Raw genomic sequence first — 23367 nt, forward strand, 5'->3', positions numbered from 1 at the left:
GGATTTTGGTGTCCGTCCATATACCAGCGTGGATCTCTGCAAGGCTTCCCAACCTTCAACTAGTAGAGAAAACCTTCCCGGATCCCGCACTGACCTGGTTTCCTATGGGAAGAGGAAACGGTTGCACACAGGGTCAGCTGTGTGAACACGTCAAACCCTCACTGCAGCCAGAGGCAGTGAGAGTATCTGGAACGGCGCAGAACAGCGTGTCTCTTGAGGGGGACACAAAATTTTGAGCGCAATCACAGTGCAATCTCAGCGCCATCCTCACAGGCTCCAGCTGGCAGCGGGTTGGCGACGGGCTCCAGCCAGTGCTGAGTGCCAGCCTGCGCTCCGTGGGCGTGGGGCTTGCACAGAGAAGCGCCGTGCCCGTCCCTCCTTCCACCTCCCACTTTCTTACCAGGTCGGGAAGAGGGAGCAACCCCAGCAAGAACCAAATCTGGCCCCTTGCATCCGTCATCCAAATGATGAATTGGATGGCTCTGAGCCCTTTGGGGATGGAAGCTCAACAGAGCAGCGCATGGGATCATCTCAGAAGGGCACCACTGAGGAGCTCAGCTCCTGTCACCAGCGGCCAGGAGAGCACCCAACAGTGCTAGAAGAGTCCCAGCCTTGTTAACAGTGTCCTGCCTCATGCCAGCGGGGTCACAAGAAACCCTGACAGCGCAATTGCTTCTTCCAGAGCACGTCACTTTGTCCTGGCCTTGAGCACTAATCCTTAATTGATGCAGGCGGAGAAGGAAGCTGAATGTAACTGTGTCCAAGGCGCCCATGGTTTTGGTGCAATCCTTGCAGGAACCAAGCAAGAAGAGGAGAGGACAGGGGCAGTCACTTCCCAACAAGTCCTTGGTTTGCTCCTGGTAAATTGGACGCAAGAGACCTTCAGGAGCACAAGTCCCACGGGACCCCAAAATGCACAGACATCAGGCAGCCTGAGCACAGCCTGGGAAGGTGCTGGGAGCCAGGGAGGTATCTCAGACACTTGATGGAGGCCAAACACCACTGAAGGGGGCAATGACCGGGTGAAAACCCAGCAGCGGGCAGCGGATGGGGCGTGCTCAGCTGCATCGCTGCCTGCCAGACACACGGAGCAGCTTGTCCCTTTTGTGCCCCCTCCCTGTGTCGCCTCTTGCCTCACCAGGGTGTGGGAGCCCCCAGGCTGGTGACCGTCCTTAGCCCCGTGCCCTGGGGCACTCAACCTTGAGCAAGCACAGGGTGTTTAGTCAGTGGAGGCTGCGGAAAGCAGCGCTGCAGCCCCCCGGCACCCCACGAGCGGGTGTCACCGGTGGCACCCCACGAGTGTGCGCCACCAGTGGCGCAGAGCACGGCTGGGAGAAGGTCTGAGTCCCGGGGTGCCCCCCAGCACCGGGCAGAGAGGGAGCGGGGTGGAGCGGGGGGGCAACGAGGGGACAACAAGCTCAGAGTGCCTGCAGGGAAGCCCCACCGCGGGAGCGCAGCCCGGGCCGGGCCGGGCCCCCCCGCAGCCGGGAGCGGAGCGCGCAGCCAGCGCGGGCGCAGGGCGCCCCGCACCGTCCGCACCGCGCAGCCCTGCGGAGCCGGGTGACCCGCGCCCACGGCCGGCTGACGACCCATCGGAGCCGCGGCGCGCAGCGGGGGCACCGCACCGCACCGCGCGTCCCGGAGCGGAGCGGGACGCTCCGCACCGCGCACCCCGGAGCGGGACCCACCGCACCGCGCGCCCCGCAGCGGAGCGGGACCCACCGCACCGCGCGCCCCGGCTCCGAGCGGGACGCTCCGCACCGCGCACCCCGGCTGCCAGCGGAGCGGAGCGCGGCGCCCCGGCGTGGCACCGCCCGCGGCCCTGCGCGCCCGGCGGCGGTGGCGGAGCCGCGGGGCCACGGGAGGCGGCGGCGGCGGCGGAGGAGGAGGCGGAGGAGGCGGAGGAAGGCTCGCAGCAGCGAGCCACGCAGCTTTGACGTCGCCGGGCTGCGGCTCCCCGGCTCCGGCTGCCGGCACGTATAGCGCAACGTGACGGCACCGCCGCCCTCCATTCACACGCGCAGCTCGCGCTGGCACGCGCGGCGCACACGCACCCGCCGCGCGGCAGAGGGACGCTCGCCCGCCCCGCCATGGGCCCGGCCGCCGCTCCGCAGGCGCGGTGAGGGCGGCCGCCGGCGCGCAAGAGCAGGACACGCCTCCGCGGCCCCGCGCCCTCCCCCGACGCCACCTCCGCGCCGCGCGGGGGGCCCCGCGCACCATGCGGGGGCCGCGGGGCTGCGATGGCATCTGATGGCCGCGGGGCGCAGGCGGCTGCGGCGGCCCCGCGCGGCGCTCGGCGGCCCCGGGAGGCGGCGGCGGCGGCGGCCGGCGCCCTGAGGGGGCTGCCGCTCTGAGGGGGCTGCCGCTCTGAGGGGGCTCGCCCCGCTCCGCTCCGCGCCGCCCGCTGCGCAGGAGGAGGCGGAGGCGGAGGAGGAGGAGGAGGAGGAGGAGGAGGACCGGAGCGGTGCCCGCCGCCTGCCCCCGCCGCCCTGCCTGCGCGGGCGTGCGCGGCTCGGCCGCAGCGGAGCGCGGGGCTCCGGCGGGCGCTGCGCTGCCTCCCCCCGCGGCCCCCCCCCCCGCCGGGCTGGATATGTGGATGCTCACGTGAAGATGGATGTAGCGATCGGGCTGCTGGGGCTGCTGACGGTTCTGCTGGAGGGCAGCTCCGGGCAAGGGGTGTACGGTGAGTCCGGGGCGCGGCGTGACCTTGTCGCGACTGTCGCCGGGGCGGGAGGCGGGGGGCAGCGGTGGGGGGGGGGGTGTCCCCCCCCGCGGCCGCGGGGGCGGCGGGGCCCCGCTGCGCGCCGCGGGAGCCGGCGGAGGCAGAGCGGAGGCAGCGCCGTTGCCATGAGACGCTGACATTGCACGGCGAGAACCGGGGCGGGGGTCGGGGAGGGGGCGCGGGGGTTCCGGCCGGTCCCGGCCCGGGGCCGGCCGCTGCCGCGGAGCGGGTGGGCGCCGCCGCCATGGGGCTTCTCCGCGCCCGCGGAGCGCCGCGGGGCCGCCCGGGGCGGCCGCACTTGTTAGCAGCGGCGCTGCCGCCCGCCCGTCCGCCCGCCCGCGGCCGCGGAGCGAGGGGCGGGGGCGAGCCGCAAACTTCCCGGCGCTCCGCCGGGGGCGCGCAGTCTCCGCGGCCGAGCGGCGCGGGCGGCTCCGCGGGCGGGCGCGCAGGGGAAGCGCCCCGCGGCCCCGCTCCCCCGGCCTCCCCCCGGCAGTGACTTGCAAATCGCCGCCGCGGAGCGGGGCGCGGGGGGCTCCGCGGAGCGGGGCGGCGGGGGCTGAGCCGGCGGCACCCCCTGCCCCGCGTTCAGCACCCGGGTCCTGCGCGGCTGCGTGGGGTCTGGCGCTGGGGCCGCGGGTCTTGTTGCTCCCCCCCCCACACACACACCAAGTTGGCCCCGTTTCGGGGAAGCCCGGAGCCGAGCGGCGGGGGGAGCCGGGCTCCCCGCTGGACCGCGGTGCTGCGCGGCGGGGACGCTGCCCGGCGCTGGCCCCGGCCCCGGTGCTGCCCCGGCCCGGCCCGGCCCGGCGGCGGGGGGGTGCGTGTAAGCGGCGCGGCGGGGCTCGGCGGCGGTGCGGTGCTGTTGGGAGCGTTGGCTCTGGCACTCGGGGTTGAGGAGACTTCATGAATTTGCCAGTAAATGCTTCGTTTGACATCTGCTCCTTCGAGCCCTTGCGCCTGTTTCGGCACTAAAATATTTGCTTCCCACCAGCAAGGCAGCCCCGGGTTGACATGCACTCCCTCCCTCCCCCTCATTTTTTAAATTTCGCAAAATTTCAGTGTAATTGAAAATGTCTGAGGGGTTCTGCTCGCAGCGGCTGGATTACTAACGCGCAAATCTCGGCACCGGCAGTGCCGGGGCTCCCTGCCTTCCCCGACACACAGGCACATATTGTTGGAGGCGCTGGAATAGCAACTGCTGTCGTGAATAGGAGAGGGCTTGTTCAGGCAGAGCGTGTTTTGTGGGGGCCTACAGGAAAGGGAGCTCTTGCCCTAGACGGAACGCCGGCATCGATGCACGGGCCATGTCACATGCAGATTTGTAGTAAGACTTTTGTTTGGCAGTGGTGCGTTTTCATCCTGTAAAATGTAACACCTTATTTAGGTTAAGGACGATGGGCGAAGGGCTGGTGAGAGTGGGGGGGGAGTGGTGTGAAGTCAGTCGTATGTGGCTGCACTGTTGAAACCCATTTCATCTGAATTTGTGTTTCTTCATTGACTCATGAAGGTTGGTTTGAGAAAGCGGACAGAGCTCTGCCAAAAAAAGCCAAGCGCAGGGTATGCCTCCTGGCAGCCTGGAGCACCTCGAAGATCCCGCTCCGTGCACCAGGGCCATTTTGAGAAAGGAGGTTTGAAGGTAGTGCCCTGAGTTACGTTAGCAAAAGCGAGCCCCAGCCTGGGAGAGGGAGCCCGCTTAGTCCTTGTTGCTTTGGAAAAATAGGCTTGTGGGATTTGAACAACTTTTTGTCCCCTATTGAAGATTTCATGATCCTCACAGCTCTGCTTCCAAGAGTGGAGCAGTTAGGTTATGTCTTGCTGACTTAACCTACTTGCTCCCTGCTTTTGTGCCAATAACCTGAAATGTCAACGTCTCTTCTGAGAGCGGGCAGAGCCCCAGCAGCCTCCTCCGTAAGGAAGGCTCGGGGCGTTGCTCCACTTCGCCAGGCGAAGGAGCATGCTACCGTGTCTGGCCATCCTCTCCGTGCCCTGCCGCCTTCTCCGGTCCTGCACGGAGAACTTGCTGCTTTGCCGGTCGCTCAGACCCATCATTCAGGTGCCGTCTGCCCCTCCGACTTCTCCCCGGTTCCTCCCGTTGGGGTTGTGCCTCATCCGCAGGAGGACCTGTGTCCCCAGGACAGGGTCTCGCTCGTGCTGTGCACTGCCCCAGCTCCACCTGGCTGCTCTCCGGCACTGCCTGCCTGCCTGCCGCCAGCGCTCGTCTCCGACCCTGTAGAGAGGGACCTCTCAGCTCTGCCCAGTGCCGGCACAGGCGCCCGGCACGGCAGCGTGCATGTCCACCCAGAACAGCAGCACTCGAGAGCTGTTTTGGTGCCTTTAAATGCAAAATAAATGGTCCGCGTTTGCTTATTCCTAGCTCATACCAAAAAGCAAATTAATGTCCCTGGCTGTACGTCTCACCGTAAACTTTCCTCTGTTGCTTCTGAATAGTAAGGCTGTGATTAAAAAGTCAGTTGCTCATACAGATGAACCTAAGGGGGAACTGAGGCACCGGGAACGGTCTCCCAAGGTTGAAGAGGGGGTCAGTGATGGAGCCAGGGCAGGCACAGGTCTGCACAGTGCCCTCCGCCCCCTGCTCTGTGCCCCACGCTGCTTCTCCGGGGCTGGGGGGAGAGCAGAGCTGCTAAAATCCCCAGCAAGACGTACAGTTCTTCAGCTCTGCTTTGCCCAGCTTGTTTTCTTGGTGAAATAATCTTTAGAAAAACTCAAGTGCTGTATGCACTTTCCCTCCTCTTTAAATTATGCATGACTTGCATGGTTAATAAAGCAGAAAACGCAGGTATTCAGAATATGATGGTTATACTTTCACCGAACTTCAAGTTACAAGAGAATAAATACCTAAATGAGAAGGCCGATGTGGGCACGGAGCGTTTTTAAGCGGATAAGCGGCGCCTCATCAAAATGTGGGAGTTTGGTGAGAGTGGAGAACAGATTTCTCCATCCGTTTCCCCGGTGCCGAACTGCCCCGTCTGGGGGTTTGCTGGGGACCCGCTGTTCAGGCACTGAGATCAGTGATGTCCCCAGGGTCTCACCTTGTGCCCTGTGGAGCGAGGAGCAGCGTAGTGAATGCCTGGAAACGAGCCCGAGCGCTGCCATCGCCTCCTGGGTGGGGGCCGGAGGGATGCCCGGGGAGCAGGAGGGCCCCGGTGGCGGGAGGACTGTGGGGAGTGATTGCTGCGGTGTCAGAGCCGACACTTTCTGACTCTGGGAAGCTGTTTCCAAAACACGCAAGTCGCCACAGTAACTGGGAGCAGCCATGGTACCCGCTGGGCAAGGTGTCACTGCACCCACGGGGGTCTTGCTCATGGGGGGGTGCAGCCCCCCCGGCACCTGGAGCAGCCCCCTCTGCGGCACGGTTTTGCCATGGCCGCTGGGGCATGTTTTACCCACTCCTTGAAGAGCTTTTAATTATTTTCCCATTACTTCAGCTGGGAAAAAGCAGGGCAGCTACTGAGGACGGGTTTTTCAGGTATGTAAACACCAGGTATGTGCTAGGGAAAAGCGTGTGCGTGCAATATTCATCCCTCTGTGCACCCCCACACTGTGTTTTATACCAACTCCTATAATGAAAAGCTCTGAACATCTCACCTGCAGATGCAGATAATGTTAGGACGGCTGTAAATGCCTCCTGAAAGCAAGTGATCACAAACGTAATGAGTATCCGCTGTGCTCAGACATGCCAGAGTCTCCCCGAGTCTCTGCCCCTGAGTGTGCAGAGTGTTGGGAGAAGCAACCGTAGCTAAGGGAATGACAAGGCTTTTCGTTGCCGGTGCAAAGTAACGTGGAAGCATAGGTATTTGTTGTATTAAATGTCAGGGAGATTGTCCTTGTTCCTCGTGCCAAGCATCAAATGTTATCCAATGGACTTTTGTTGCAGTTGTATGTTTTATAAAGAAGCAGGTTTGTTATCCAACGGATTTTTATTGCAGTTGTATGTTTTATAAAGAAGCAGGGTTGGAAATGGGGAACCCGAAACCCAGAGCTGCACCTTCCGCCCCAGATGGCAGCTTGATTGGGGTCTGATGAAGCGCTTTGTGTTCCTGGGGAGGTGGAGCAGGGTCGCACAGTGTCGGGAAAGATCTTCCGTCACCTCCGGCTGCCTCTTTATGATGATGATGATTATTTTGCGGTACGCTCAGCTCCCCGGGGGGATTAATGACTGCTGGCTTTGGAGCTGGGAGTGTCTGCGTGCCGCTGCTGACCTGGCCTCTTCCCTAACGCTTGCCCTGGTCGAACAAGTGGGTTGGAAGGATGAAAGAAGGGAGAGAGGGGAAAAAAAAAAACACTCAGAGCAAGAGCGTTTTCCCCGTGAGAAAGGCTGGTTGCCTGTTTCTGCCGGCGAGGGCAGCCTCTGGATCACTGGCCCCAGATGTCACCGCGGCGGCGCAGGGACAGAGGGTATTTCCGCGGCACTGCTCGCCTCGGTGGGTGTGAATGCAGGCGTTGTGTGGGCTGGTTTAACCCCGCACAATTTGGGACATTGTGCGAGGGAAGCACGGCAGCCCTGGGAACAGGGGAGGAATTATGCGGTGCTGCAGGGGCCGGCGTTTCTGAGCAGCTGCGCGCTCCTCCGCTGCCCGCTCCAGAAGGTTTTGCAGGAGCCAACTGGTCATTGAGAGCTTTAACTCTTAACTGAGCCCCGGAGAGGGATCTCCTCCTCTCTCTCATGCCGCAGATGTTTACACTGGGATTTCAGCAGTGGTCTGAGATGAACTTCAGCTTCAGCAGCTAAACCTGGGAGCGTGCAGAGGCAGGGAAGCAGCCGTCGTGCCTCTTACGGACAGCCGAGCGATTGGGATTGACTCTGCTCCCGCGGTTCTTAGTTGTGCCGTAGGTAAGGGGCCATGCAGCACCGGCATTGTGGGAGCGAGGGAGTCTGGTGGCCGGGTGTGCTGGTCTCTGCATTTGGGGGACTGGTTTTGCCCTGGGGTGCAACAGTTTTGGGGTCGAGGGGTGCAAATGGATAGAGTCAAAGTGTAAAAATGCTGAGTGGTAAATGTGTGGGAGAAGATCAGCAACGGAGATTAAACCTGACTCCAGGGCTGCTGAATCGATGCAGAAGCTTCCATCAGGTTTTGCGTGTCCCGGGACGTGTGCGACAGCTCAAAGCAATCCTCCTGGCACGCAGCGAGTTCCCTCCGCGCTGTGCTGGATGGCATCGCAGCACGTCTCATCCTCCCAGGAGCAGCTGATGCTCTGTGCATCTCTGGTCAAAATGTTGCGTTTGACTCTGTGTGAGGGAGATTTTGAGGAAATCCGGTGGCAAGGAAACAGTCTTTAAACAAATAAAATAAAAGCTCTCCTGGCTCATAAGAGCAAAATCCAGTTTAATTAGAATCGGTTAGATGAAATGCTGGGGAAGAAGGAAACAGATGATTGATTAAAGCTCACTTCTGTCTTCTACCCTCCTCAAATATTTTCTGGGACCTCTTTTGGTGAAGGGATGATCTGCTCCCTGCATGCATTGCAGTGCCAGCCTATATATGCATGTATATATATGTATACTCTCATAGGGCACTGGGTCTTCTGCAGTATATCCCCTTCCTCCAGGGGAAGAAAACCCTTCCAGATGGGAGGCACCCAGCCACGGGCCATGCAGGAAGCAAATGCAAGCGGGGAGGATGCTTCCTGCCTCCCCGTGCCAGTGCCAGGACACCGTCACTCTCCCTGACTTGGATGGGCTCAGGGCCACAAGTTGTTTCTTAAACCATGTTGCTTAAACCTGGAAAAGACTCTTTTTTTGGAGAAATGGGTTTCTGAGAGCGGCTGTCCGAGGGAAGGCAGCTCCATCGGTCCCCACGACCCGGGTCTGACCCAGTGCACGTGTTCGGCATTTGCAGTGCTGCCGCTCCATCGCCGCAGGAAGAGCCCTCCCTCGTAGCCACGCTGAGTCCCCCCGACTGGCTCCCCGTTAGGTCCTTCGGTTTATCTTTTTATAGACCCTCTTTCCAATTTCGAGTTATGTCTGGATGTGGCTGAATTATCTCCTGCCATCTCCATAAATAATGGCCTTGCTAAATATAGCTGGAAATGGAGGGAAGTCAGTTTGCTATTCTCAGACAGATTTTGAAGCCTGGCTCTTCTGGAAGCATGACTTTCTTTCAGGACATGGTGGCTGCCCGGGAGCAGACCAGTGGCCCAGCCTGGGAGATACCTCCTTCTGTGAGTGCTTCTTGCATCTATGAAAGGTTGAAGGATCAAGTGGTTGCCTTGAACATCCTTATAGACCCACATCGCTCTTGGCACCATTTAGCTTGATTTTGATGTCTGTTTGCCCCGATTGCTTGTTGCCAGCATATTTGGGTACCAGGGAGGTTTGTGATCTGGAAAACAGGTCTTGTGAGGAGGAGCTCCATGCGTTAAGGTGGTTAAGACTGGCTGAGGTAGTTAAAGAAGGAGATAAACGTATAATTATCTCAGGAAGGAAGAGGCAGGCAGTGGTGAAGAGCTAGCTCCAAGCAGCCACTTAAGGTGTTAGAGGAGCCAACAGCAATGATTTGAAGTTACCAAAGCCCACAGTTGAAATAAGGATGAGGTTTTTTAACAGCTGGGGTAATTAGCTGTGGAGCAGCTCACCGAGAGATGTGCTGGACTCCCTGATGTCGAACGTCTTTGATATACAATTGAATGTTGCTTCTTAAATTGGCGAGCTCAATACAGGTAGGGATTGCTAAGGGAAATCTCTGGCTCCTGGATGTGTGGGAGGTCAACCCAGATGAGACCCACTGTCTCTTCTGGCCTCAAACTCTAGGAAGCAGTTCATCTATTTTTAATATATCAAAGCAGTGATTGGGGTAATATATGTTACTTAGCAAATGGTATGGACTTTAATTATGTTATTAATACATTACATGATTAAAACACTGTGTATGAAAGACGCCGGTAGGCAACTCTCAGTGCGGGAAGGGAGGAGGAGATGGGATCGAGGGACCGAAACGTCCCTTCCACTCCTCTCTGTGTGTTGGTGTGCGTGTAACACCTGCAGTATCACTTTCCATGGGCTTTCTGGTATGTATAGCACACGCCTTGTTCCAGCTGTGGTAGGCACTGCTCGGCAGCTCACAGCCAGGTTTTTGGCAGGCAGCCTCCGAGTGCCAATGTGTCCGAGTGCCGTTGGCTTTGAAGTGAGGGTGGTGCTCAGGTACCCCTGGGAATGGGGCTCCGGGGGGGCTCTGGAGACACTGGGGCCAAGGGCTGCCATGCTCCGAAACGCAGTGGCTGGGCAGAGTCTTGCCTGCTCTGCCGGAGCCACGTCGCTGGGCTTCATGGTACCAGCAAATGGAGAAATCCCACTGCCCGAGCAGTCGTTTTGTAACGTGGAAATGTGTTTTTGTGACTAGATGAAATAGCTGGTTATCCCTCACATGCTGTAAGACTGCCCTGGAAGATGCTGTCTCTGCAGAGCAGGCAAGCTGGGGAGCTGAAGGACCGCTGGGGCCAGGGCTGGGGCAGAAGCAACCAGGAGCTGCTGCAACATGGCCTCAGAGCATGAAGAGGTGGGTGGAGGAGGGTGCCAGGCACAGGACACCTCATGCTAGGAGCGTACAAGGAGCGGAAGGTGATGCAGCCCTCGGTGAGCGGACACCTCCACACCTTGCTGCAAAATGCTTGCTCTGACCCTCACCATCACCAGCCTGATTTTTACTGAAGACATGGGAGCAGCGCTGGATGAAAGCCACCTAGAAGGTGGGGTGGAAGAGAAAGATCGACCCTGGAGCAAGCCCGGGGCCGTGCTGGGGGCTGTGTATGGCTGGGCTGCAGGGGAAGCAGGCACTGGGCGCTGGGGAGGCGGTGTCCCCTCTTAATGGCATTGCAGGGGGGCTGCAGCGGGGTGCGAAAACCTTCCTCTGGTGCCGGTAAAGCTCTTCAGAGGCATGCCGCGTGGCATGGCCATGGCCTTGGCTTAGGGAAGAGCCACATCCTTTCCTTGGCACTTTTTCTTTTCTGGCTCCTTTCACATTTCATCCAAGCCGATTTCAAGTATGAAAAGGTAATTATTAAAAAAAAAACCCAACAACCCAGAGCTGGAATTGCTAGGCAAGCAAGTGCAAGCTGTGTTTCAGCATGCACTTCTCTCTTTAGCCTGTTAGCAGTACATATCCACGCTAGCAGTAATATTTTCTCTCGTTTAACAGAAGCGGTAAGCACCAGCGGAGGAGTGAAGGGAAACGGGGGCGGGAATGATGGAGCAGGGAGAGCAACGTGATACCCAGCTGGGGTGCGAAGGATGCGTGATCCTCCAGACCCCACGCTGCTCCCCTGGCTTTCACCGGACTGCCGGGTGGCACCTGGCAATTTTTCATGAAGGAGTAATTCAAGAAGATAGCTGTAATTTTGGGGTGAAGAAAATACCCTGCTTCTGCCTTCATTGTGTTTTTTAGATCTCCCCTAGTCCTTGCAGTGCTCTTCAAAGAGCCTGTGATGAAGAGCCTCCTTCCCACTGCCCACCCCATGGGAGGCCCCCCCGAAGGTCCCCCAGGTCTGCCTGGCACCCAGCACTGGTACCCTGGGGTGTCCCTGGGGTGGGGGCACAGCCAGCTGCAGGCTCATAAAAACCCCCAGTATTTTGGGATGAAATAGAAACTCCCATCAGATACAAGTATGAGCCTCCTCGGTCCCTGCTGATGCCTTGGCTGTGTCTGGCTTCCTGTGGGATGGCTCTGGAGCTAGGACATCCCAGACTGTGGATGGTCACAGGCACCCCAAACATCCAAGCATCCCATGTCAGGACACAGTAATGGTCTCTTGAGGGCTGTTTGCGTGACAACGGACACGTCGGTGCTTGTGAGTTCACTGATTTAGTTTTGGATTTCATCTTTGGATGCTTTTGTCACATGTTGGGCTGGTACTTGTTTGCAGAACTGTGCAACATTTGTAATGATTTTCAGCTCGTAACATACTTTGTTAATAAATGGATGTGGCTGCACAGTACTTCAGCATTTGAATGTTTGGGGAAGGAGGGTGAGTCATTAAATTGTGCTGAGATGCCTCTGTCAAGCACCTTGCTGTTCTCACATACCTGAGGTGTACCTGAGGTGTACCCCGACACGGTACAGCGTCGTGTACCCCACTGCACCATGCAAGCAGGTGGGCTCATAAGTCATCCTGCTTTTCCATTGCACCCAGCCCTGTCAAAGACGATTCCTAGAGCTTGTGAGGTGGTAAAGATGCTGCAATAAGCACCCAGAAAGCTGAACTGCAGTTGCTATGAGCTTGCCCATGGCCGTGGGTTTAGGTGTGAGCTGCCTGCGGCTTTGGAGTGGCCACACACAGGCTGTGTAGCAAGCGTGGGAGCCTGGCGTAGCTGTATCTCGGCTGTCGGTATGGGCTTGCACAAAGCTCGGTGTCACTGCTGCCGTCTCACTGAAATGGGGCATGTTAGAAATTGCACTGGTGCTTTGGTGAGGTGTTGGTGAGCTCCTGGCTACAGGTTGGATTGGGTTCGCACATGGCTGCTGCTAGTCGATGCCTTGCTTTGTCATGTCTGCACTGCGTGGAAATAACTTGGGCGATGTCATTAAATTAGAGTCTCTAGCTTCCTGGAAAAGTGCAGTTTCCATTAAAAATTATTAAAATGACCAATTTTCTTTATGACTCATGATTTTTAAAATAATTTGTTTTCCCCACAATTGAGAAAAATGGTTTTGTGGATTATACCCCCAGGTGGGAATTACAAAGTCACTGGGACCACCAGGAGGACCGGAGGAGAGGGCGGCATTTAGCATGCTGATGTCAGGGCTGTAATTATATGGTACTTGTGGCCAGTGAGACTTTTCCTTTTGGTGGCGGTCAGGAGGACTTTGGAAAGGCAAGAGGAGCTTTGATGGCGTGCTGGTAAGAAGACCTGGGGAGCCTGCCAGATGGTGGGTTGAGCCTTCCCACAGCCACCGACCAACGTCGGTGCTTTTCCATCACTGTCAGAGATGCCCTGTGGGGACAGGTGGATGCGCACCGTCTGTATGCTGCTTACTGAGAGCCTCTCACGGCTTTTAGCATCTCCGTTATCTTCCTCATGCAGTGGGAGAGGTGGGAGAATCTGGGTCCAGCAACCTTATGCCGAGGGGCTTGTTATGCAGCACTGGTGTCCGTTTTGGAGTGAGCCTTAACCATCCTTGATGCACCTATCTGGGAGCCTTCAGTCCTCAGGAGACAGCCAGAAAAGCTGCGCCGCCTTCTTGAACGTGAAACTGCCGGGACTTTTATTTCTTACATCGTTTCACTGACTAATTCTGGCTGGTGGCCTACGCATTTGCGAGATAGGGATCAAAGAGACAGGGAGATAAAAGCCTTATACCGAGCCGACCGACAAGCAGTCATCTTCCCATTCTAGTGGGGTGTGCTGCGATGCTTCGTTCCAGTCGAGGAGTCGATACGAGCTGTGCCTGCTCCATCCTCATGCGGGGCAAGGTGTGTCCGTACTGCAGCACGGCTCGCTGCTGCTTCCTCGCAGGTACGCACAGCCAGTGCTGCTGTTGGTACTTGGATCAGTATTCCGGGTTCCTGCCTCATTCCTCAAACTGGAGTTAAACCTTGTCGGGGCAGTTCTTTTATGAATATTTGAGCCTTGGGGAGGTTTAATGCTGAACTTGGAAGTATTTTCCATACTAGAGAGGTGATGTAAGACAGTGAGATGTTACTGGAGCTACTGGGCTTTGCAGTCCGTCTCAAGCAGTCTGGGAGGAAGTTTATAGAAATGATGTTGATTTTAGGTACCTCTTATTTGTGCAATGTGTTGACAAGTTACTTCTCCTGCCTCTTGTGTCGCAAGGGTCTGCACTGCCACAGGCGTTAAGTAGCTTCCTTCCATCCACCAGAAGAGCCGGACCCCGCTGGGATGGGAACCCAGATTTCCACGTTGGGTAGCTTCTTCCACTGCTCCGTGTCTGCTTTCTGGGAATCTTTTGAGTCTAATGGGAGCCTGACAGGCTTCCAGGTAAGTCCTGCTGACCATCTCACTGTTTTGAGCTGCCGTGATTAGATCATCATGGATTTGTGCTCACGTTAGTTTTCTCCCTTTCCCAAAGTCATCCCTTGCTGTTATGCTGATGACGGTTTGTGGAGCTACCTTGACACAAGTTGTACAACAACCTGCTTCTGGGGAATAAAAATTCAGCTCAGGTGTTCCTTCCGCGGCATCGTGTGGTCACTGCCTTATTACAGGGATTAAGATTATATGTTCACTGAGCACAATTGCAATCATTTGGCAGTTGAAGTCATTCTTTTCAATTGCTTAATCATTTACACACTAGTTTGCTCCTGCTCAAACTCTTTGGAAACACTGGCCTTAGCATTTCATTAGCAGTGTTGTATGGTAGCTGGTGCGTGCAGGGGGCACGTACTTTAACGTATTGCACCGTGAGAGCATCATTTAGGGTAGAAGGGGGCTCGGGAGGCCTCTGTTCCAACCCCTCCTCAAACCAGGGCCAACTCCACCATTGGGATGGGTTGCTCAGGGCCTTGCCTGGTCCAGTTTTGAACATCTCTGCAGGTGTTCACCCACACCTCCCTGGGTCCTTGTCCCAGTGTTTGACCAAACTCCTTGTGAAAATGTTGTGCCTTGTACCCAGTAACAAGTTCCCTTCCTGCCTCTTGTGCCTGTTGCTTCTCATCATTTTGCTGCGCACCTCCAGACACTGGCTCTGCCTTCTCTGTGACCATCCACTTGGTGTGTGATAATAGCAATTAGTGTCCTCACCTTCTCTTCTCCGGGCTGGCTGTCAGTCCACCTGCTGCCTGTGCTTTTGCTAATACAGCCCAGGACGTGGCTGGCTTTCATCCCTGCAGGAGTGCACCAAAACCTTTTCTTTCGAGACAATTTCTCAGCCTGTCCTGCCACATGGGGTTGTTTCTTCCCAGCTGCAGGACTTTGAATTTGTCCATACCGAAATTCAGGAGTTTTTTCTTGGCCCATTTCTCCAGCCTGTCCTGCTCTTTGGCTTTCCCCATCCATTCTCTGTGTTCCTGGGCCACGTCTCTATATTGTCCCCTTCCTCAGAGAGGCACAGTGCTCTGAGCATCTCCCCTAGGAAGACGAGACCTTCCTCTGAGCATGGAGGAACATGAGCAAACAGGGCAGACTCATGCTTTGACTCTTGCCCCATGCTTGGAAAGAAAAGTCTGTTTTGTGGTCCCAGCTCAACATCTGGGACTGGCTGAGGTGGGATGATAACTGCTCATGAACCTGATGGAGATGGCACATCTCAGGGCAGGTCGGGGGGTCCTGCAGGGAGCAGGTCTTCACCCACATGAATGAGGGGTATGCAGTGGTATTTTCACGGCAGGTTTTTCCCTTGAATATCTGGCATCTTAGCGTACCACTGTTAAACTGAAAATCCTTGTGAATACGCTCACAGCATGATGGGTGCTGGAACAAGTGCTGGCTGTTGAAATGTGCTTGGTGGGAGTAATGCAGTGGAGAGAACAGGGGTGATTTGCATTCTGTAATTAGACTAACCCAACCGTTTGGAGAAGGATGAGCCAATCTGATGAACTGATTAAATAAAAAGTCATTGAGATAATGTTTATAACAACAACGCACACACTTTATTCAGCTTCTCCTGCCTTAATAGTCCTTTATCTTGTAATGTGACCACTTTTCTAAGAAAATTATTTGTACTGTTAACAACAGTATTTAATAAAAAAAGTAGTGGATACCTGAGAAACTCCAGGATTTCTCCAAGAGTCAAAAAAAGGAATCCTTACAATCCCAGCTGTGCAGTCTGCCCATTCTTGGTGGCACTTTGCTGGAAAGGGGAGAAGTGCATGAGCGAGGGGCAGGAGAAAGGGGAGAGGAGGGGGACAATGGTGGTGGTTCCCTCCTGTGCCCCCACCACGTCCCTGCGTTGCATCCCGTCCTCCATCAAACCAGCCACTTCCATCGTGTCGCTGCCCATCCCAGGCATGCCACCAGCAGCTTCCAGCTTCACCCTGAGCTAAAAACTTGAAGGTCATTACAGTTTAGGGCTCAGGGGCCTGGATTATGAATTAGCAAATAAATGAATATTTCCTGGTGGAAGGAGCTGAAGGAGTTGGACGCTGCATTAGGCTGCCCACCTGATTAATAGCTGTTTTTCCTGAAGGTGGAGTCACTCTGCTCTTCTGGGTGTTGGATTGCTTTCTTTTTTTTTCGTTTTGCTTAGCATTATATTGATGGAATATAAAGCAATAAAGCGGTCTCGGCAGCATTATGCTGCAAGGGTCAAAGCAATGTGGGAGTAGCTGTTTTAGAACTGCCACAGTACTAGAACTGCCACAGTTTTAGAATTGCCACAGTAGCTGTTTTAGAACAAGTTTTGCCCTAGCATTCAGCCTCCTCAAATGATGGGGCAAAGTCCTCCTTTCCTTGCACGCCTGTGCTGTACCTCCTCTGGCAGAGGGGGAAGATGCAGACGTGAGAGAAACATCACGATTTCACACAGCTGACAGCATCCCATACACCCCACTGCCATTTAGACAGCTCGTTATTTCAGTTGCCAGCCAGGGCTGTTCCCCACTCCCCCATTTTTTCCCCCTTTCCCCCACATCACTGCTAAAAAGTGCAAAAGAGAACTTTGTAAATCAGCCACTTCCCTGCAACCTCCCCCCAAAATTTATCACAGCCTCACTTTTTCCTCTGCACATAAGCAAGGCTGCCAATGCAAAGTCAGTCGTAGAGCTGTTTACAAGGGGCACGTCTGCAGCCCCACAGCTGGAATTAATTCTGATTGTTACTTAAAGCAAGGCCAGGCTGGCAGCTTGCTTTTTTTCCCACAGGGGCTGTGAGCAGCCTTAGAGTGAGTTGGCAAAGCTGGGGTGCTCCAGTTACTCTCCTCTTCTAAACGTGAGGGTTTTTTCCTCTTCTTTCATTAAAATGACTTATTTTCCTGGGGGGGGGAGGTGTGATTGGGAAGCTAGTGCTTTCTTATATGCACTGCGTAAATAAAGTAAAGCATGGTCAGGGAGGTGGCTTCTTTGTTGTGGTGCTCAGTATTTCTGTGGGCTCCTCAGTAAAGGTCACAGAGCAGATTTGTGGTGGGTCTGTAGGGGTGCTCTGGTCCCAGCGCTGCATCTGTGCTTCTGGGCCTGATCTGCTGTGTGCTTCTCCAGGTTATCATCATGTGCGGTGTTTGACTGAATCCCAGTGAGGAAGAGAGGAAACGGATGCTTTAAGGAGAGATGGGTCTCTGGGATGTGCCTGGTCTAAGTTCACTGAGGTTAGACCTAGGGCAAAAGGAGAAATATGTGTCTTTTTGGATAAGAGATAACTTTTGAGAGTTGCAGGAGTCATCCCAGGTTATCAGAGTGTTTTGACAAAGTGGAAATGTGCTGGGGGTTATTCTGTTTTGTTTTGGTTTTTAACCTGCATGAGTGCTTTAATATAAAACAGAAAGGAATTTTCAAACAGGCATTTCAAAATGAAAAATGGAACTATTATTTCACTTTAAAAATGTTAAAACATTTAAATGTTTTCCAGTTATTCAAAAATGCTGTCAGGAATTTATGGAATATGTCAGGCTTTGGAATTTACCTTTTTTTTTTCCTGGAAAAAAGTTTTGTGGGAGGAGGGGGAAAAAATGTCCCACTTGAGCCTGCATAGCAGCCTTGGGTCAATGAGAAATGAGCTGATCCCCAATCATAAACAAGAAAACCTGTCCCCTTTCGGTACTTTCTCCTTTTATAATACGATTGTGCGTGTGCCATCAGTTTCCTTTGTACTGACATTTGGAGTGATCTATTTTAAATGAGCAAGCCTGTTGTCACCACTTGGCTTTCTTTGTGGCTAGAGGTCAGATCCAGCTCATGATGCCAGCTGGGTTTTGTCTAGCCTATAGTGTCCTGTTGTATTGCAATGCCAATTAATTGATTATCAGTTAATCCATTGTACACAACTGTAAATGCTAATGGCGATGTGGATGAACAATTGTTTGTGGTGTCCCTTCCCATGCAGAAGCTGGGATGTCTGTGTCAGCGGAAAACAGGACTGAAATGATTAATGTGTACGACTGAGCCTTTTCCATATTCATGGGGTGTGACTTAATTCGTGTTGGTATCGGTGCCTTCCTGGGCTGCTGTGAATGTTCAGCCAGGGCCTGCTCTTAGCCAAGTGCATATTTCCATATAAACAGAAGATCTGCTTTGTAATCTGTGGTCAACCATGTTGAAGAGCTTTTCATTAATAAGCTATGAGAGTGCTCATCTGAGGCAGAAGCTCTCACATTTTCTAGTTAGTTTAATTAAAGTATATGTTTTGCCTTATAGGAAAGCTTAACTTTACCTCAGGCACCTGGGAAAAAAAAAAAGAACTTTTACTGTTGCGGCTAAATATTCTGATAAAGAGAACGTTTTGTTGCCAACAGCTACTCTATACTCAAGCATGTAGAGTCCTCAAACTTCAGGGGCTTTTAGAAGTGTAATACCAATACCCCGCAACTAAAATCCCATCCAGCGAAGTGCGGTGGGATTTTGCTAATGGGCTTTCCCACCCCCCCAGCACTCATGTAAAAGCCCCCGAGAGCCCTCTCCCCAGTGTGTTGTGATGAGTCAGAGAGAAGGGAGTGGAGTTTCTGGGTATTTTTGCTTTAAGGATTATGATAAGTTGTAGGAGTGATGCATAGACTTAGGGCAAGCATGAGAAATGAGTGTGTGTAACTATGGAATAGGTGTGAGTCCTTTCTTTCTCTGCCCACCAGCCAAGGTCTGAACTCCTTCGCTCTTGGGTAGTTCTTGGTGTTCCTTTCACAGCTGATGTTCTGCGGAAACAGTGGTGCAATAGGCTCTGCATGAGCTCTTTGGGTAATAGCGAACATGGACAGGGAAACCAGAAAACTGGGTACTCTGCTACCTACAGACAGTATCGTCTTGCCAGTATGAGAGAGGCTGTCTGGTGAACCCTGGAACAGAGCTGGTGAACACCAAGTGTGGAGACACAACAGGGTGATATTTAGATGTGGGTATTGCTGTTTCTGAAGACCTTCCTCTTCTCAGTTGACTGATGTGGCTAAGAAGTGCTTGAAGCTTAGTTGGCAGGTTCCTTCACCCCAGTGACTCATTCATCATGGGCTGGGAGCCAGATTTGTTGCACTGGAGATGAATGTGGCAGATTGATCTATGAAGGCAAGTGTAGTCTTGTTCACCAACCCAGGTGTTGCAAAAGCGGGACAGACCCAGTGTTCACATGGCAAACAGGATTTGCATTTAAGACACTTGCAGTTCCAACATCTGGAGCTTTTGTATGGTCATCTTGGTGCAAAAATGTCCAGCTCACAGTCTGCAGCAAAACTGCTTGTAGCTGGGAGTGAGGAAGATGCATAATGGCCTTCTATTCCCAGAATTCAGTTCCCCATTGCTGCCTGTGATCTCTTCTAGATGTGACCAAAGCTCATCTGCTCCCTTACGCAGTGCCACATCTGCACGGTGTTCTGCTGGCCAAGCTGGGAGAGGTTTTACTGACATGTATTGCTGTAAAATGGCTGAATTTGTGTTCAGAGACTCCTGTAAGCAAGTTACTCTTGAGGCAGTGAGTCCTGGTGGCTTGCATCCCATGGGAGACCTGAGTTTTGTCTCAGCACAGCAGGGTACAGAGAGGAAACCTTGAAGCTGAAACCTTGAAGTGAGTCAGCCAAGAGGAGGGTGGGAGAGCACCGAGACCTCTGGGCACTGCTGTTGTGCATCAGGTGAATAACACTTCTGAGTGAGCCCAGATTTGCTGTAAACAATCATGATCTTGCCCTTGTATCATTCTCTTTATTAATGATGCTGGGTCAAAGCAGCTGGATGGAGCATGTGTGGATGGTGAAGAGCTGCCTTGCTGAGTGCCATGACAGCACTCCTGGCGTCTTCCAGGGCTGATGGAAGTTCAGAGCTCTGGTCTCAGCTGGCTTCTGTTCATGTTTCCCTACCTGCTGCTTGAAAATGCAGTATGCATAGTGCACAGGAGGAAACTCTGACCCTAAAGACTCTCCAGTACCAACACAATGGGTGAGCAGGGTTTCTCACCTCTACATTTTTATTGGAGTGGAAGCACTCTCTCGATCAGGGGTGAGAGTGGCTGTAGAGGAGCTCAGCCTGTGCTGCAAACCCGCTGCAGGAGCTGTCGGCACTGGCAGCTGGTATTTTTAGATGACGTCTCTCCTCTGAAGCAGGAGCCCAGGCTTTCTTTTTCGCTCTGGGTATGAAGCAGGACTGTGCTGGCGTAGCGCATGACAGCTCCGGCAAAGGTGTTGGGGAGCGGCTGTGCTGGAAATGCAACTGTTGTGAATGGGAACGGGAAATACCTTAGCCGTGGGGCTGTGATTCAGCCCTTGCACTGATTTATATAATCTCTGCTACTAATGCTGCCCGGCAGGCTTGAGCAGCCTTGCCATGCTTCCACCAAACGCATCTGCATCCTGATGTCTTGGTGGTCCGTAACCTTTGAATGGCCCAAGTGCCTCAAACCCGATGTTGGCCATCCCCAGTTTGTGTAACTGTGCTTGGCTGCAGGGTACCCTCTCGGAGCCGTGCTGACCTTCGTTGGCCAATCTCTCAGTTTCTGGTGTGTGTGTGGGGGGTGCAAATACAGGCAGGCAGAAATAAAGCAGATGGGAGCGTGCGGTAATGAGGACAGCTGAAGATTAATCTGTGGGTCAGTAGTGCTCCACCATTGAGAGCTGCACAGCCGTAGCTAATACAGGAATAAATTAAATTGCAACAGTAGTTAGGATTGGTGTTGAAAACCTGCTCCACAAATTGGCTGTGCAGTGAAATATGTCCAGAGAGGAACCTGTCTGTCATTGCCCCTATTTAAAGCCGAGTATGTTTTTAGGGTCTTGTGTTTAAAAAGGGGTAAAAACCTCATTAACTATCCCAGTGCCAGCAAGGGGGAGAATTCAGCACAGAAAAGCCCTTTTACAGGTTGCCCAGAGAGGTTGTGGCATCTCCACCCTTGGAGACATTCAAAAGCCGTCTGCACATGGTCCTGGGCAACCAGATCTAGGGGGCCCTGCTTGAGCAGGCGGGTCAGACCAGATGACTTCCAAAGGTCCCTTCCAACCTCACCCGTCCTGTGATTCTCCATCAGCATTGGCCCCACGGGGACCTGCAGTCCTTACAAAGACAGTCCTGCTGCAGCTAAAAACCAGAATGTTTTCCTCTTTTTTTTTTTTCCATTTTCTTCACTTTTGTTTCCTGTAAAGCCAGCAAATACAGGTAATGTCCACATTGCCATCGGAAGATCAAGAAAAAGAAATGGAAGAACAGGTATTGGTATGTTTTCTACTGTGGCACAGGATGACAAGAACTGGAAAATCCTGCTCTTTCTTACGCTGTCAAAATATGGCTAAAATTGCCCTGGTAAACTAATTTTAACCACATGCTGTTATGTGTTTTTTGAGTAAGACTACAAAGTGAGTCTCAAAGTGAGCATGTTTTGTGGCTGTCCCCCGTCTGACAAAAATGGTGCTGTGGGGCCACTGAGGACATGGCTGTCGAGGGACACTTCCACTGTGTGTCCGTGGTGGGTGGGTTCTGGCGGGTGGCCTGTGGCTCCTGCTGCTGCCAGGTTGCCAGTTATATTGGCAGTCCTGTTTGGTGGTCGTTCATAGGTTGGGGAAGAAAAAAGGTTAGCAAGATAGCTTGTGCCAGTGGGTGAAAAAGTGAGCCAGCCAGGTAGAGAAATCCATAAAAGAAGAGTAAATCTACTAGTGTGGTGAGTGCGGAAGTGCTCTGCTTACACTGGGGCTCAGCAAATTGGCATTCTGCTGTAAAAAATCACACATTTCTAGAATTAATTCATTATTTATCCATTATAGCGGAGTTCTTCTCTTACACTTTTTTCTTAATGTGAAATCTGTGGCTGCTCGGCTTTGTGCTGCTCTCTGCTATCACTAGGCTTCATAACACGACTCTAATACAGATGTGTCTATCAAACTGTGTACTTGCATACGCCCAGATGTGCTCGCAGCGTTAATCCCATGGGGTTTGGCGTGCGGGAGGTCAGGCTGATAGCCAGCTCATTGTGCAGGGCTGTGCTTGTGCCATTCCCATGAAGGGTAATGGGAGCCAAGGGCTGCACATTAAGGAATCAGTTCTACAATCATAACGTGGGCAAACCCCACCAGGTGCTTGCGCATTTGGTTCCTTAGCCAAGATGGTCTCTATTTCATAAGCCTGTAATGACTCACCAGTGGTTTTGCTCTTGCAGGAATGAATACGTGCTCCTTCCTTCCTCACATCCTTCAGATAGCGAATGTACAGCACTTGGCTGCTTGTTCTGCAGTTATTAGCTTATAAAGCACCATATGGAAGAATATTAAATAAAGCACTGGCTTTTTCTGAGTGCTGAGCGATGTTAGCTGATAGCACTAGTCCTTCTGAGGATGGCAGTTGTGTGTTTCTGGCTGTCTCTCTGCTGCCTGTTGTAGAGTTCATGTCAAGTCCCGCTCGGAAGGCTTGATAAAGGTAAGAGCCACTCGGCACAAGGACCTGGGTTCTATAAAACAGAATTGGACTTCTGTCACCTGCAGGGCTGTAGTATAACATGTTCCCAAATCAAGGAGCTCTCTGCAAGGCTTGTACTGGTGCTGGATGACTTGTCTGCACAGCATATGCCTTGGTGGTGAGGGCTGTTCCCAAGTGTGACACTGTACTCTCCAGTGCAGCAGTGCTTTTGGGTCACTGCCTTCCAGAAATGCATCTCTGGCTTTGGATGTACCCTTTCCTTGCCCAAATTACCCAGTTACATATGCAGTAATAATATTTGGTAACGAAAATCAAGTGCGAAAATATGTGCCTGGTTTGGTCATATTAAAAGCATATAACTTTGCTGGTGGAGCAAATCATATGTGTAACAGATGGATGATGAGGATGATCTTGCAGGGTTTTTAGAAGCAATTTATTATAGCCCTTAAAGTTGCAGTGCTGGCTCCCTGATGTTGTTAAATATAACAAGTCGTCTAGAAAAGCTGTTGTGCTTATTGCGTCGTGCACTGGAGTGTAAGGTTTACCCTGGCTAATCCTTATGTGTGTGTCTTGCCAGTTTTGATGAGGTTAGTGAGGAGGTGGCTGTGTCTTGCAGAGGATGTGTGCAGCGTCTGCCAGCTGCAGTCAAGCTGTACAGCACTGGTGCTCAGCTCCTGGGGTTCCTGCTGAGCCCAGGCAGAGCTCAGTGCCAGTGTGAAGAGGCTAAGGTGAGCCTGGAGACACCTATAATAGTGCCTCCTAATGTTGTTTTAGCAGGACCTTGCTCTTGTGTCTGTGTCTTCTTGTCTTTGCCTTCTCTCTCTCAAATCCCATCTTCAACAAAACACTCAGGACCTCTGTGCTGGAGGTTTAACCTCTGCAGCCTGCGGCGTTTGCTGGTTGCCTGACCCCCAGCGCAGCATGCGGGGAGCCCGGATGCTACTCCCAAGCTGTGCAAGATATGTAAAATACCCTCAAAGGATCGAATCTCTTGCATTGCTGAGAGATGCTGTTATGTGTCTGTTGTGCTAGAAAAGTTTCTGGTTTTAACTAGTTTGAGATCACCGTGAAGAAAGAACAAAATCATATGCAGAATTAAGATCCTCTTAGGATTGATTTTTCTCAATTAAGATCTCAAGTTTACAGCTGCTCACTTAAAGCAGGAAATGCATTTTTCCACTTAAGAGTACAGTTGTGTCATTAACTTCATA

The 23367-nt window shown here is 53.4% G+C and overlaps 1 protein-coding gene across 1 annotated transcript in view; it reads left to right on the forward strand.

The window, feature by feature from the left end:
* The first annotated feature begins 2090 nt into the window (after positions 1 to 2090).
* MDGA2 (MAM domain containing glycosylphosphatidylinositol anchor 2) overlaps positions 2091 to 23367 on the forward strand; it is a 389857-nt gene continuing 368580 nt past the window's right edge. Inside the window, exons 1-2 of the mRNA XM_072865499.1 lie at positions 2091 to 2119; positions 2523 to 2683. Coding sequence (XP_072721600.1) covers positions 2091 to 2119; positions 2523 to 2683 — 190 coding nt within the window. The remainder of the gene's footprint in view (positions 2120 to 2522; positions 2684 to 23367) is intronic.

Source organism: Ciconia boyciana, chromosome 6, assembly GCF_034638445.1.
Source record: "Ciconia boyciana chromosome 6, ASM3463844v1, whole genome shotgun sequence".
Taxonomy (NCBI): Eukaryota; Metazoa; Chordata; class Aves; order Ciconiiformes; family Ciconiidae; genus Ciconia; species Ciconia boyciana.